Source organism: Salmo salar, chromosome 04, assembly GCF_965601325.2.
Source record: "Salmo salar chromosome 04, fSalSal1, whole genome shotgun sequence".
Taxonomy (NCBI): Eukaryota; Metazoa; Chordata; class Actinopteri; order Salmoniformes; family Salmonidae; genus Salmo; species Salmo salar.
In genome coordinates this window covers 69,595,833-69,610,590 of record NC_138294.1, presented here as the reverse complement: position 1 = coordinate 69,610,590, position 14,758 = coordinate 69,595,833, and the positions used below count along the sequence as shown (strand labels likewise).

General features: G+C 47.4%; 1 protein-coding gene across 8 annotated transcripts in view; it reads left to right on the top strand.

The window, feature by feature from the left end:
* LOC106603643 (rho GTPase-activating protein 32) overlaps positions 1 to 5,330 on the top strand; it is a 248,754-nt gene extending 243,424 nt beyond the window's left edge. For all 8 annotated transcript variants that reach the window (XM_014197559.3, XM_014197558.3, XM_014197556.3 and 5 more), the window contains 3 exons: positions 113 to 979; positions 1,470 to 2,110; positions 2,200 to 5,330. In XM_014197559.3, coding sequence (XP_014053034.3) covers positions 113 to 979; positions 1,470 to 2,110; positions 2,200 to 4,338 — 3,647 coding nt within the window. In that variant the 3' untranslated portion in view covers positions 4,339 to 5,330. The remainder of the gene's footprint in view (positions 1 to 112; positions 980 to 1,469; positions 2,111 to 2,199) is intronic.
* Positions 5,331 to 14,758: the final 9,428 nt, after the last annotated feature.

Sequence of the window (14,758 nt, the reverse complement as noted above, 5' to 3'; positions counted from 1 at the left end):
TCTTGAGTGGCAGTCTGTGCTATGGTCCAAGTAGTAAAGTAGTAGTAGATCGTTTTCTCTAATAAAAATTGTGACTTGTCTTTGAATTGATGATTTCCCCCGACCCCCGTAGGAGAGTCGAAGGTGTACCGTCCGCGGCGGCCCCGCTCCAGCAGCGACGCCCTCTCGGCCTCCTTCAATGGGGACCTGCTGGACAGCCACACCTGGCAGCACTGCAACTTCTACGACAACCTGACCCAGGGCCACAGCGGGGGCCCCACCCGAGATAGTGGCGACAGCAACGGGGACGAGGGGCCCATCCGCGTGCCCGCCCTCATTTCGCCTCCGTGTTTGGCCAGTGATGACGTGGACCTTAGCCTCCCCGACATCGGCATGGCCTCGTTGGACTTTGACCCCATGTCATTCAAGTGCAGCCTGCATGACGGCTCTTTCTCCTTCCCCCTAGGGCTGAGTGATGTAACCATGGGAGCGGCGGGTGAGAGCACCAGTCTAAACAGGAGCCAAGGCGGCATTGACAACGGCTCGGTGCCAGTCTCACCCTCCTTCCCAGGGAAGTTCACCTTCCCCTTCCTGTCATCCGACCTCAGCCCGGCCACGAGAAAGAAATCTGAGAGCAAGAAGCTGACCTGCTCCGTGTCTTTCCCAGACAAACCTTTACAGGCTGTATCCGCTATAAAGTTGAAGCCGACCATTCTAGCCATTTCAGAGCCATTTGCCATGGAGTTTCCCAGTAGGCTTACAGAAAACTACGATGTTCCCCAGCCCCCCCCCCCCTCCTCGGGACAGCCCGGGGAATCTCCTCCATTAATGGGCTCAGTGCTGCTGAGGACAGGGGAGCCTTCGCTGAGTGAGGCCTTCCAGATGGAGCTGCACTGTAAACTCTCCACCTTCGACAATGACATCAACACTGAGAGCCAAGTCTCAACAGAAGAGAGCACTGCCCAGCAACCTTCAGCAACCAGTAGCCAGGAACAGCCAGGTCAGTGATACATACATCCGCTACGTTGGATTTGTTTTCACTTTGTTTATTTTTTATGTTAAAGGTATAGTTCACCCAAATTACAAAATTATATATTAGTTTTATATTAGCAGTCTATGGACAAGGAGGTCTTGTCTAAAGACTGCTTACAGGGTACGGAAACCAATATGTAATTTAGGTGAACTGTCCATTAAATATATGATTGTCATGTTTCTTTTAAGATTATAAGGCCTATGTTTGATTATGCTTTGATCGATGATGCCTGTTTTGTTTCTAGGCTTAGTTTCCCCACCTCATGCCTTTAATACCTTGCATGGATTCCAGCTCAGAGAAATCTTTCCACATGATGTAGCCCGAGTGCCATGCTTAACTCTTCCCCCTCTCTCCTACTCTTGAAGACCAAGCCCGCCTTTTTTCTTTCCCTCTAGCATACTTTCTCTTCTCTCTTTCCTCACACTGCAGTTCCCTTCTGTTTTTTTCCCCCTCTCAGGAGCCGTAGCTAGCCTGGACTCTCCAAAGGGTACCCCTAGCCCTCTCAGTTCCTCCTCCGTGTCCCCCCTCCCTCCCTTGCCCCCTCAGAAGAACTCTGCCCACATGCTGGCCATGGCAGAGTCCGCCCAACAGGACTCCATCCTGACCCAGAGGTCCTCCCAGACCCAGTCCCCCATCAGGCCCAAGGTGCCCTCACACTCCCTTGACTGGACCCCTCCCACAGCCCTGTGCCCCCAGACTTCCCTCAAGAAGGGACCCAGAACAGGAGCAGCCCAGAACCCAACCCTAAGCACCACCACCCCAAACATCGCCCCTTCCTCCTCTCTCCCTCCCACCACCCCTACTGATAAACAGCCAAGCCAGTCAGCCAGCCATCAGTCCATCAGTACGTCCGCCAGTGCTAAGTCCCCCTCCACTCCTCCCAGAGCCAGACAGGATATAGATTTCACCCCACCAGCATCCCCCCACCACCAGTGTATCACCACTCCCTCCAGAACTCCTGCCAATGTGTCCCCCAATCGGAGGAGTCCAGAGATGCAGCAGCCCGCCATGGGCCAGGTAGCGGTCAGCAGCACTGGATCCTCCACCACCACTCCCAGCAGCAAGGAGATGGGTGTCCTGCCACTGCCTGCTCCTGAGGTAAATTGCCTAAAATGTGTCATATTTGTAGCATGTCTTTGAAATTGTAACTATATAGCCAACTGGAATTGTTTTTGGTTCATTTTCAGGTCCATGTAAATGATAGCGTCTGGTCGCCAACTCTTCCGAAACCCTTGGAGCAGCCAGTGGCAGTTCTGCAGCCTCAACCTCCGCCTCAATCACAGCCTCATATACAGTCCCATCCTCACCCACAGGCCCAGTCACAGCCCCATCCACAGCCTAACGCCAGAGTGGCCCCCACCCCAGCCGAGCAGGTGGAGAGACCATGGGAGGCCATAAAGCCAGTACAGCCCCGCATGGAGCCTGCGACCAGCCATCATGCCCATGGACCAACGCCGCCAACGCCTCCCGTCCGCTCCATCGAGAGCAAACTGGCAACCGCTGTCCTCAGCCACACAGAGGCTGCCAACCCTGCCATCTTCCACAACATCCTGGCAGAGGCCTCCACGCCTGAAGAGGCCCTCACCCATCCTCCCCCTCCCGCGCTAAAGTCTTCCACCCACCAGTCAGCCTACCTCTACCACACCAAGGGAGAGGCCGCCTTACTGGAGCCTCTTGAGGAGGCCTACTACCACCAACGGGCCATTCCCATGGGGCAACTTTCATACCACTACCGGCCAGACAGTGTTCCGTCACACCTCTCTTACGTGTCCAAGTCGGAGCCTCAGATACCTTACAGTACCCGCACGGACCACCGCTACAACACCCATGCTCACTCCAGGTCCTACCACCAGTCCATGAAGCACCGGGGGCCCCCCAGGAGGGGCGAGTACATCTCCCCCGGCCCAGGCTATGGTCCCATGGAGGGAGCCCCAGTTTACCCTGCCGTCCGCAGGGTGCATTCGCTACACGTGCCCTCGACCATCCGTTCGGTGCCCATCCAGCGGACCGAGGTTCCTCCGGACGACGAGCTCTTGTACTACCAGCGGCCCTTCTACCAGTGCAAGGCCTATCAGCAGCAGTCGCAACAGTCCTCTCAGGCCGACTACCACGTCACCCAGCTCCAGCCTTACTTTGAGAATGGCCGGGTGCAGTACCGTTATGGCCCCTATTCGCCTGGCGCCAACCCGCTGGACTCCCCTTACTACGACGTGGACCCCTATGGGACCATCCGGCGGCGGCACTTACACTCGTTCAGCAGCCGGGACCTGGGGCCCACCCTCAGCCGGTCGGGGGGCAAGGCGGGCGGCTACCACTACCTGTCCCGCCCTGTCCTTCCGCCTGGAAAGGAGCAAAGCTTGTTCAGCAGAGATGTGCCCCCGGGCCACGGCTCCAAGGGAGCCGCCTTCTACTTTGCTTGGGACCCCGATGAGTCGGAAAGGCTCCGGATGCATTCCATCCGCAGGGAGAGCCGGGCAAGGCAGAAGGTCAGGTGTCCTGTCATGTCTCAGTATGACAACTTAGGCCTGTTCATGCCTGGCGACCTGGGGGGTTACGAAACCCTACACCTGCGCAGTAAGTCAGACCCCAGCAAATCCGTGCTGATGTCTGCCGAGAGTAAAGACGGGTGTTATGGCGTACCACCAGGCTCCCAGCACGCTCCCCGACACTTGGTGTCAGACCCTGACGTCCTCATGTACATGGAGACAGAGAACCACTGTCAGGGGGCCGGCACTGGGGACAAACAAAGCAGCTCCAGGGCCTGCCAGGCCTCCCACTCGCACCAAGTCCAACACCCACCCCGCAACCAGTCCCATCAGCAGGACCCAGGGGACGGAGCTCGGAGCGTCCAACCTCGCTACCAACGGCCCGATCCAGACCGGCATCCGAACAGGGCCAAAACACCCAGTGGTTACCAGGACAAAGACGACCAGCAACAACAGTCGACCCCCGTCAAAGCGCAGGCCCCTCCCAAGGCTGAGCGGTCGCAATGCGTCCGAGAGCAGCAGCAGCACTACAGCCAAGCCGCCATGCCCAAGTCAGACAGAGAATACTCATACCAGCCCCACGGTGGGCAGCAGAGACACAGCACCATGACGGTGCAGTCCCACTACGACAACATGGATGACTACCACCCAGCAGCAGTACCTCAGCCACAGGCCCCCATGCAAAATCCCCGTGGTGGCTCCTCGGGCTCTTTCCCCACCAACCCTGGCTTCACGGGCAGCCACAGCAACAGAGCGTACTCCACTGCCTTGGGCCAGGGTGCCTTCATCCCAGCTGAACTGGCCCTGCAGAGGCCTGAGACAGAAATACATGCAGAATGAAGAAGAGACTTGAGAAAAATGTGTCAAACAAACTTTTGCCCGGGTTTTTGGAAGCAAATAAGTGACTCAACTCGAGATTCAAAAGTTCCACAGCCTCTGCAGGACAGTGGACTGTTGTTGGACCGTTTCACATTTTTCTTCCCTGTATTTTTTATGAATTGTAAAAATCTAATTATAAGGTACTTTTTACAGAATGTACTGAATTAAACATAATTTCTTCAATTGTTCTAAGAAGCCACGTGGTCATGACTCATTGAAATGGTGGCAGATCATATAAATGTTTATATTATAAACAAAAGGTATGTGAAACCAGAATCGCAAAAAAAATGTAAATGTGTAAAAATAACAACTACTGGTAAAAATTGATTTTTTTTGTTTGATTTCCAGCATAACAGGGATGAAGGTTTGCATTTTAGAAATGCATGTACTCTTCAATCACTTACAGAACATTTCTTTGTACCAATTTATCCATTGTGTTCTTTCTGGATGTTACAGTACAAGTTGTTATGGGAGAAAATCTGTTAAAGTCATCGTGCCCTCCCTCCTGTCTCTGTGTACACATGGCGGTGCAGTATGTTTCAGTCTTCAAACATCTCTGAATTGGGGTCGGGTCCAAGAGTACTAGAACTACACAGGGTACTTTCACCTAGTACAGTAGGGTTATGTTAATATTTTATTTGCTCTGTGACTGTGCCATTCTTAGATTTTATGTATTTTTGCTATAAAGCAGAGTGAATTTAAATATAATGGAATTTTTTGGTACATAGGCTTGTTCTTCATTGTAAGAGGGACCAAACATTTTGGCAGTCTTTTTGATCGTGAAAGCATTCCTGCTCATGTATGGGTTAACGACTGGTTATGAGAATGACAATGTTACCTTGGGAGCTGTAAAATAATAATAATTTTAAAATGTGTTTTGTTTTGTAGTCTTGTTTTTTTCTGCCAATTGCAAAGAACTTCAATGGACTAACTTAATAAAGTTATGAAAAATGTGTCCTTTCCAAGAAACTGATATTCTACAACACTTCACACAAATTGAAATGCTTGCTCAGCTCGAGCAAGTGAATTCACTACAGTACATTTTGAAATAATGTACATACTCTGAAAATGAGTATGTGAAAAATATAGTTTTATATGTTCCCAGAGTGGAAAACCATGAAGTAATTTTAAAGCATAAATGTTTGGGATCATTTTGAAGAAGAAAAAAAGTGGGATAACCTTTTCGGAATCAACGGTCTGCTTTCAGTGCAATTTGTCAACAGGATTCAGATTAATCTCATTCAATTTCAAATGCAGGTCTTAAACCAGGTTTCCATCTAACTTTTTTATGCAAGTAAAGTACGTCAGATAAAAAATGTCACGACAGGCCTGATGGAAACAGCAAATTTGTTGGTAAACTTTCCAAATGTCGACAAAACAAAGTACACTAGACAAGGTAGGTTGCTTTTGTATTAGTAAAATTAATTGTGCGAGAAGTGGAAGTGCCTTTTCATGCGCTAACGCGATGATATGGTGTGTGTGGGCCTCCCACTACAACTCAGGAAAGCAGGCAGTTTATTAGGCTAGAAATAAATTATGAACTTCAAAGGGGGGTGAAAGTGCAGTGATGAGTTTGTTTCTTTCCAATATTGAGGGTCTTATTCTGGTGACATGATGCTTGGCTGCTGTTTGACAAATAAAAAGAATCTCGCTCTTTTGTTCATAATAATCTAATCATGTAGTTGACTATACCCGCACTGTATCTGCGAGCTGCAGCGTTGCCAACTCCTCACTAAGGAAAGTAGCTATTGGCTGTCCTAAAAGTCGCTAGAAGTCATCACCTGATTTGCATAATTGTCCATCTGCATGTAATTGTGATGGACGCTGTAGGAGAGGAATAACGTCGTGGGAGTGACAAAAAGTGAGTAAAAAACACCCTAAATATGTTTAGAACTACAAATGAACTTCTCTCGATTCCTGTTTTTTTTTTATATCACAATTCCAACCCTCCTGCTTGATCCGGGCTTGGGACCGGCAAAAGTGACCCAAAAGAGACACTCTGGCGAAGTTACTTCGTTTTTTATTTAATTTCTTTGTTTTTTAGTTTAGTTTTCTTAATTTGGTTTGGTTTTTAACCTTATGGTCCACTTAGGAGCCTACAACAAGTCACAGTAAAACATGAACATTTTTAATAACCAAACATAAAAAAAAAGGTCTATACAATCTACATTAACAATCTAAATGGACCAAAAAGAGACGATAGAAAAAACTGTCAATGGCAATGTGAGAAAATGATGGTAACTAGTCTGGCCCTAATTCAGGTTAATAGTTTTTTTTCTCCAGACCCCCCCTCCACACACACACAGGCTGTGCTGGCTCACAGAAAGAGTGGGTCGTCGTCATTTTGGTCAAGGCTCTCCATGGCAGGTTCAGCAACTGAGGGAGCTGACTTAAATGAGTAAGCAGCTGATGTGCCAAAAAGCTGAAAAACATCAGGCAGCTGGTGCTCATAGCAAGCCTCACCAGACAGCTTCAGTCCATATCGAATGTACAGGATGGAGTTAAGGGTCTGCAAGGACATCTGATTTCTAAGTTTGCTTTTTACCACAGTCATCTGGCTGAATGCTCTCTCGACTTCAGCATTTGAGTGTGGCAAGGACAACACAGACACATTAGCCATGGCAAGTTCTTGAAACGGGTTGATATCAGCTGCATCCCTGAACTTCCAAATCTCACTCCAGAAGCAAAGTGTATTTTTTGTCCATTTACTAAGATGGATGGCACGCCATTGCTGGACAACCTTGTCTATCTCTGCAGGGGAGTAGCCAAGGAGCTTTGTTATTTTTTCTATTTCTCCTTATTGTGCTTTAGAGTTTCCTCCACATTGAAAACTGACATGTACTGTTGTACGGCAGTCTCACCCTCAACTTATTAGTGAGGGAGATGTTGAAGGCTACACACCGCTTTCGGACATTGTTTTCATCCTCAGGCGCAAGGTGGAGCTCAGCTGCCTTTGACTCAAAAAGGTAACCAAGGTATGGTTTGGGACTGATGTATCCATCTATTGGCCCTTTGAGATCATCAACATTTGCCAGTGGGATTCAGCACCCTGCTGCTCACAGACTTGATCAGGCTAACCAAGCTTTCAAGTAGCTTAAGCGGAAATGGAGGAAAACTCGCCTCCCTGCGGACCTGGCATCCTTTCACTCCCTCCTCTCTACATTTTCCTCTCCTGTCTCTGCTGCTAAAGCCACTTTCTACCACTCTAAACTCCAAGCATCTGCCTCTAACCCTAGGAAGCTCTTTGCTACCTTCTCCTCCCTCCTGAATCCTCCTCCCCCTCCCCCCCCCCCCCTCCTCCCTCTCTGCGGATGACTTCGTCAACCATTTTGAAAAGAAGGTTGACGACATACGATCCTCGTTTGCTAAGTCAAACGACACCGCTGGTCCTGCTCACACTGCCCTACCCTGTGCTTTGACCTCTTTCTCCCCTCTCTCTCCAGATGAAATCTCCCGTCTTGTGACGGCCGGCCGCCCAACAACCTGCCCACTTGACCCTATCCCCTCCTCTCTTCTCCAGACCATTTCCGGAGACCTTCTCCCCTACCTCACCTCGCTCATCAACTCATCCTTGACCGCTGGCTACGTCCCTTTCGTCTTCAAGAGAGCGAGAGTTGCATCCCTTCTGAAAAAACCTACACTCGATACCTCCGATGTCAACAACTACAGACCAGTATCCCTTCTTTCCTTTCTCTCCAAAACTCTTGAACGTGCCGTCCTTGGGAAAGCTCTCTTGCTATCTCTCTCAGAATGACCTTCTTGATCCTAATCAGTCAGGTTTCAAGACTGGGCATTCAACTGAGACTGCTCTTCTCTGTGTCACGGAGGCTCTCCGCACTGCTAAAGCTAACTCTCTCTCCTCTGCTCTCATCCTTCTAGACCTATCTGCTGCCTTTGATACCGTGAACCATCAGATCCTCCTCTCCACCCTCTCCGAGCTGGGCATCTCCGGCGCGGCCCACGCTTGGATTGCGTCCTACCTGACAGGTCGCTCCTATCGGTTGGCGTGGCGAGAATCTGTCTCCGCACCACGTGCTCTCACCACTGGTGTCCCCCAGGGCTCTGTTCTAGGCCCACTCCTATTCTCGCTATACACCAAGTCACTTGGCTCTGTCATATCCTCACATGATCTCTCATATCATTGCTATGCAGATGACACACAATTAATCTTCTCCTTTCCCCCTTCTGACAACCAGGTGGCGAATCGCATCTCTGCAAGTCTGGCAGACATATCAGTGTGGATGACGGATCACCACCTCAAGCTGAACCTCGGCAAGACGGAGCTGCTCTTCCTCCCGGGGAAGGACTGCCCGTTCCATGATCTCGCCATCACGGTTGACAACTCCCTTGTATCCTCCTCCCAGAGTGGTAAGAGCCTCGGCGTGACCCTGGACAACACCCTGTCGTTCTCCACTAACATCAAGGCGGTGACCCGATCCTGTAGGTTCATGCTCTACAACATTCGCAGAGTACGACCCTGCCTCACACAGGAAGCGGCGCAGGTCCTAATCCAGGCACTTGTCATCTCCCGTCTGGATTACTGCAACTCGTTGTTGGCTGGGCTCCCTGCCTGTGCCATTAAACCCCTACAACTCATCCAGAACGCCGCAGCCCGTCTGGTGTTCAACCTTCCCAAGTTCTCTCACGTCACCCCGCTCCTCCGCTCTCTCCACTGGCTTCCAGTCGAAGCTCGCATCCGCTACAAGACCATGGTGCTTGCCTACGGAGCTGTGAGGGGAACGGCACCTCCGTACCTTCAGGCTCTGATCAGGCCCTACACCCAAACAAGGGCACTGCGTTCATCCACCTCTGGCCTGCTCGCCCCCCTACCTCTGAGGAAGCACAGTTCCCGCTCAGCCCAGTCAAAACTGTTCGCTGCTCTGGCACCCCAATGGTGGAACAAGCTCCCTCACGACGCCAGGACAGCGGAGTCAATCACCACCTTCCGGAGACACCTGAAACCCCACCTCTTTAACCTCTTGGGGCTAGGTGGGACGCTAGCGTGCCACCCGTGGTGCACTCCATCAACAGCAGGTGCATTTCAAGAGCGGCAAATTTGAATCCAAATAAATGTCAAAATTCAAATTTTTCAAAAATACAACTATTTTACACCATTTGAAAGATAAACATCTCCTTAATCTAACCACGTTTTACGATTTCAAAAAGGTTTTACGGCGAAAGCATAAATTTAGAGTATGTTAGGACAGTACATTTACAAGAGTTGTGTGTAATGTTTTGTCAAGTCAAAGACAGGGTCACCAAAACCATAAAACCAGCTAAAATGATGCACTAACCTTTTACAATCTCCATCAGATGACACTCCTAGGACATTATGTTAGACAATGCATGCATTTTTAGTTCTATCAAGTTCATATTTATATCCAAAAACAGCGTTTTACTATGGCATTGATGTTGAGGAAATCGTTTCCCTCCAATAACCGGCAGTCAAGTCAGCGTCACAAATTAAATAATTAAAATTAGAAAACATTGGTAAAATATTATATTGTCATTTAAAGAATTATAGATTTACATCTCTTGAACGCAATCAACTTGCCAGATTTAAAAATAACCTTACTGGGAAATCACACTTTGCAATAATCTGAGCACTGCGCCCAGAAAAATACGCGTTGCGATACAGACTAGACGTCATGTTGGGGAGATCTAAAATCGAAAATACTATGTAAATAATCCATTACCTTTGATTCTCTTCATCAGATGTCACTTCCAGGTATCACAGGTCCATAACGAATGTAGTTTTGTTCAAAAAAGCTCATCATTTATGTCCAAAAATCTCCGTCTCGTTAGCACATGATGTAAGCCAGCCGGACTTCTCGTCATGAACGAGGGGAAAAAATATATTTCCGTTCGTTCAAACATGTCAAACGTTGTATAGCATAAATCATTAGGGCCTTTTTTAACCAGAACATGAATAATATTCAAGGTGGACGAATGCATACTCTTTTATAACGTATTGGAACGAGGGTACCCAACATGAACTCGCGCGCCAGGTGTCTAATGGGACATCATCGTTCCATGGCTCTTGTTCGGTCAGATCTCCCTCCAGAAGACTCAAAACACTTTGTAAAGGCTGGTGACATCTAGTGGAAGCAATAGGAAGTGCCAAAATATTCCTAAGCCCCTGTGTTTTTCAATGGGATAGGTTTAAAGTCAATACAACACATCAGGTATCCACTTCCTGTCAGAAAATGTCTCAGGGTTTTGCCTGCCAAATGAGTTCTGTTATACTCACAGACACCATTCAAACAGTTTTAGAAACTTTAGAGTGTTTTCTATCCATATATAATAAGTATATGCATATTCTAGTTACTGGGTAGGATTAGTAACCAGATTAAATCGGGTACATTTTTTTTATCCAGACGTGCAAATGCTGCCCCCTAGCCCCAACAGGTTAAGGAATACCTGGGATAGGATAAAGAAATCCTTCTAACCCCCCCTTAAAAGATTTAGATGCACTATTGTAAAGTGGTTGTTCCACTGGATATTATAAGGTGAATGCACCAATTTGTAAGTCGCTCTGGATAAGAGCGTCTGCTAAATGACTTAAATGTAAATGTAAATGTTAAGAGGATCTACTTGCTCTCCCTCAAAAGCCTTGATGGCCAACTGTACCTCACCCAGCACTGACTTCAAAAAAGTCAGATACAATATGTTTTGAGGATCACTGTACATGGAGTATAAAACCTCAGCCATGTAGCAGTGTTCACTGGACCTGGCGACTGCGAAATGCAGCCTAAGCTCCTCCCACTGCTCCAAAATGCATGACACCGCGGGTTCAATGGAGATGGTCTCATATACAGATGGTCTCATATACAGTGGGGGAAAAAAGCATTTGATCCCCTGCTGATTTTGTATGTTTGCCCACTGATAAAGAAAGGATCAGTCTATAATTTTAATGGTAGTTTTATTTGAACAGTGAGAGACAGAATAACAACAAAAATATCCAGAAAAACACATGTCAAAAATGTTATAAATTGATTTGCATTTTAATGAGGGAAATAAGTATTTGACCCCCTCAATCAGAAAGATTTCTGGCTCCCAGGTGTCTTTTATTCAGGTAACGAGCTGAGATTAGGAGCACACTCTTAAAGGGAGTGCTCCTAACCACAGCTTGTTACCTGTAAAAAAGACACCTGTCCACAGAAGCAATCAATAAATCAGATTCCAAACTCTCCACCATGGCCAAGACCAAAGAGCTCTCCAAGGATGTGAGGGACAAGATTGTAGAAGGCTGGAATGGGCTACAAGACCATCGCCAACCAGCTTGGTGAGAAGGTGACAACAGTTGGTGCGATTATTCGCAAATGGAAGAAACACAAAAGAACTGTCAATATCCCTCGGCTTGGGGCTTCATGCAAGATCTCACCTCGTGGGGTTGCAATGATCATGAGAACGGTGAGGAATCAGCCCAGAACTACACAGGAGGATCTTGTCAATGATCTCAAGGCAGCTGGGACCATAGTCACCAAGAAAACAATTGGTAACACACTACGCCGTGAAGGACTGAAATCCTGCAGCGCCCGCAAGGTCCCCCTGCTCAAGAATACCTATACATGCCCGTCTAAAGTTTGCCAATGAACATCTGAATGATTCAGAGGACAACTGGTGAAAGTGTTGTGGTCAGATGAGACCAAAATGGAGCTCTTTGGCATCAACTCAACTCTCCGTGTTTGGAGGAGGAGGAATGCTGCCTATGACCCCAAGAACACCATCTCCACTGTCAAACATGGAGGTGGAAAGATTATGCTTTGGGGGTGTTTTTCTGCTAAGGGGACAGGACAACTTCACCGCATCATTTGACGGGGCCATGTACCGTCAAATCTTGGGTGAGAACCTCCTTCCCTCAGCCAGGTCGTGGATGGGTATTCCAGCATGACAATGACCCAAAACACACGGCCAAGGCAACAAAAGAGTGGCTCAAGAAGAAGCACATTAAGGTCCTGGAGTGGCCTAGCCAGTCTCCAGACCTTAATCCCATAGAAAATCTGAGGAGGGAGCTGAAGGTTCGAGTTGCCAAACGTCAGCCTCGAAACCTTAACGACTTGGAGAAGATCTGCAAAGAGGAGTGGGACAAAATCCCTCCTGAAATGTGTGCAAACCTGGTGGCCAACTACAAGAAATGTCTGACCTCTGTGATTGCCAACAAGGGTTTTGCCACCAAGTACTAAGTCATGTTTTGCAGAGGGGTCAAATACTTATTTCCCTCATTAAAATGCAAATCATTTTATAGCATTTTTGACATGGGTTTTTCTGTTGTTATTCTGTTCAAATAAACCTACCATTAAAATTATAGACTGATCATTTCTTTGTAAGTGGGCAAACGTACAAAATCAGCAGGGGATCAAATACATTTTACCCCCACTGTATGGCCTTGTAGGCCTCCCTGTGCTTTGGAGACACTGAAAACCAGTTATAAGTCTCTCGGACCAAGTACTCCACACTACGGGGGATGGTGTCATTGGAAGCAGAGAGTGGCACACACAGTGAATAAGAACCAGATATTTGAGGCCATACTCCTCTTTCAGCACTTTATGGACCCCATTGATTATCCCCGTCATAACATTTACATTTTAGTCATTTAGCAGACGCTCTTATCCAGAGCGACTTAGTGCAGTGAGTGCATACATTTCATTTCATTTTTATTTTTTTTCTTCGTACTGGTCCCCCGTGGGAATCGAACCCACAACCCTGGTGTTGCAAACACCATGCTCTACCAACTGAGCCACACGGGACCCCATGATAGGGACTGACAATGCCTCATAACAGAGGCATTGTCAGTCCCTATCCCCATGAGTTTCTCTTTTTTAAGACAACAGTTCTCGAGAAAAGTCACAATAGCACGGGCTATAGATTTGGCATCCTCCCTCCAACTCAACAAGCCCCAGAAATGTTGATACAATTGTCTGCTTGGTGTCACTAAAGTACCTTATCACAACACCCAGGTACTTAGAAACACTTACATCCGTGGACTCATCGAAGAGGAGGCTGAAACGCTGGTCACCCACATCTGCTACCAACTTTTTAAGAAAGTATGGTGCTAGAACACCATTAATCATTTCTGTGCACTTTCTCCTGTGCTTTTTGAAGTGGGTAGCAGCAGTGGAGTCTGAGAAAGCAGCTCTACATGTTTCTCCAATGTGATCACATGCCAGCATGGAACAACAGTGTTCAGCGATAGCTAATGCCATGGTGGCCTCAGCCTTTTTTGCAGAGTCAATTTTTGTAACCATAAATGGAAGCTTGTTTTGGGTGGAACTGTTATAAGGCTTTGCCTTTTGAGTATGTTTTTGAGTTGTCATGTGTTTTTTTACATCACTAAGTTTGGCGTAGAAATCAGCATTACAATACAGGCAGTATGCCCTTGTATCATCTCCAATAAACGGCTTCAACCAGCCTTTGAATTCAGAGTTTGATTCCCACTCCTTTCTGTATTTTTAAGTGTACAGTTTAGACTGAGACATGATGAGCTAGCCAGCTAGATGTTTAGCTTATGTCACAGAGAGGCACACACACAGTGGACAAGGTGAGTAAGTGACTGAGGCTGTGTGAGTCAAATGCAGTGATTTATTTTAGACAAAGAACATTTTACATTTACATCAGCCAGCGGCGGCTTCCCGCATGCGCGATTCATTTGCAGTCTGGAGCGAGGACTGGGCCGCCTGTGAGTGCTTTGGGACGGGGTGGGGCCCACTGCAGCACCCGCTGCTCGTTGAGAAGAGGAAGAACGATACATGCTTTCACGTCAGTGTCTCCAATAACACCAGAAAAAGTCGCTAGATTTGTCGCTAGTTGATTTTTTGAAAATGTGTCGCTAGAGGGGTCTGAATACTCGCTAAATATAGCGACTAAGTCACTAAGTTGGCAACAATGGCGAGCTGTTGGATAGAGCACACCTGCCAAGACCAGAGTTGGTACATTTGCTAGATAATGCACACAAATTGTGACAAAACCATCGTTAAATGCAATTCAAACCCATTTAAATTGTATTTTCTTATTCGGTACATGGTCATTTAACAGCAAAAGTTATGTTGATGTGCACTATGTCATCACGCACAGTTTTTTTTTATCTGCAACAAGTCCGTTTGATGGAAAAACATCTCTGGTGAGATTTTTGAATATTCGCATTCAAATCTGTCTCCGATTGGATGGAAACCTAGATATATTTGCATTTTGAAACCTTTGACAATATCTCCATTTGATCAATGTTCCCTCAACTGCATGCGTGTAGTAGCCCAGCGACTGCTGAGCATTTATTATTATTTTTTACCTTAACTTGGCAAGTTCGTTAAGAACAAATTCTTATTTTACAATGACAATGCGCCGTCCTATGGGAAATATCAACCCACGGAGAGAAGCACGAGAT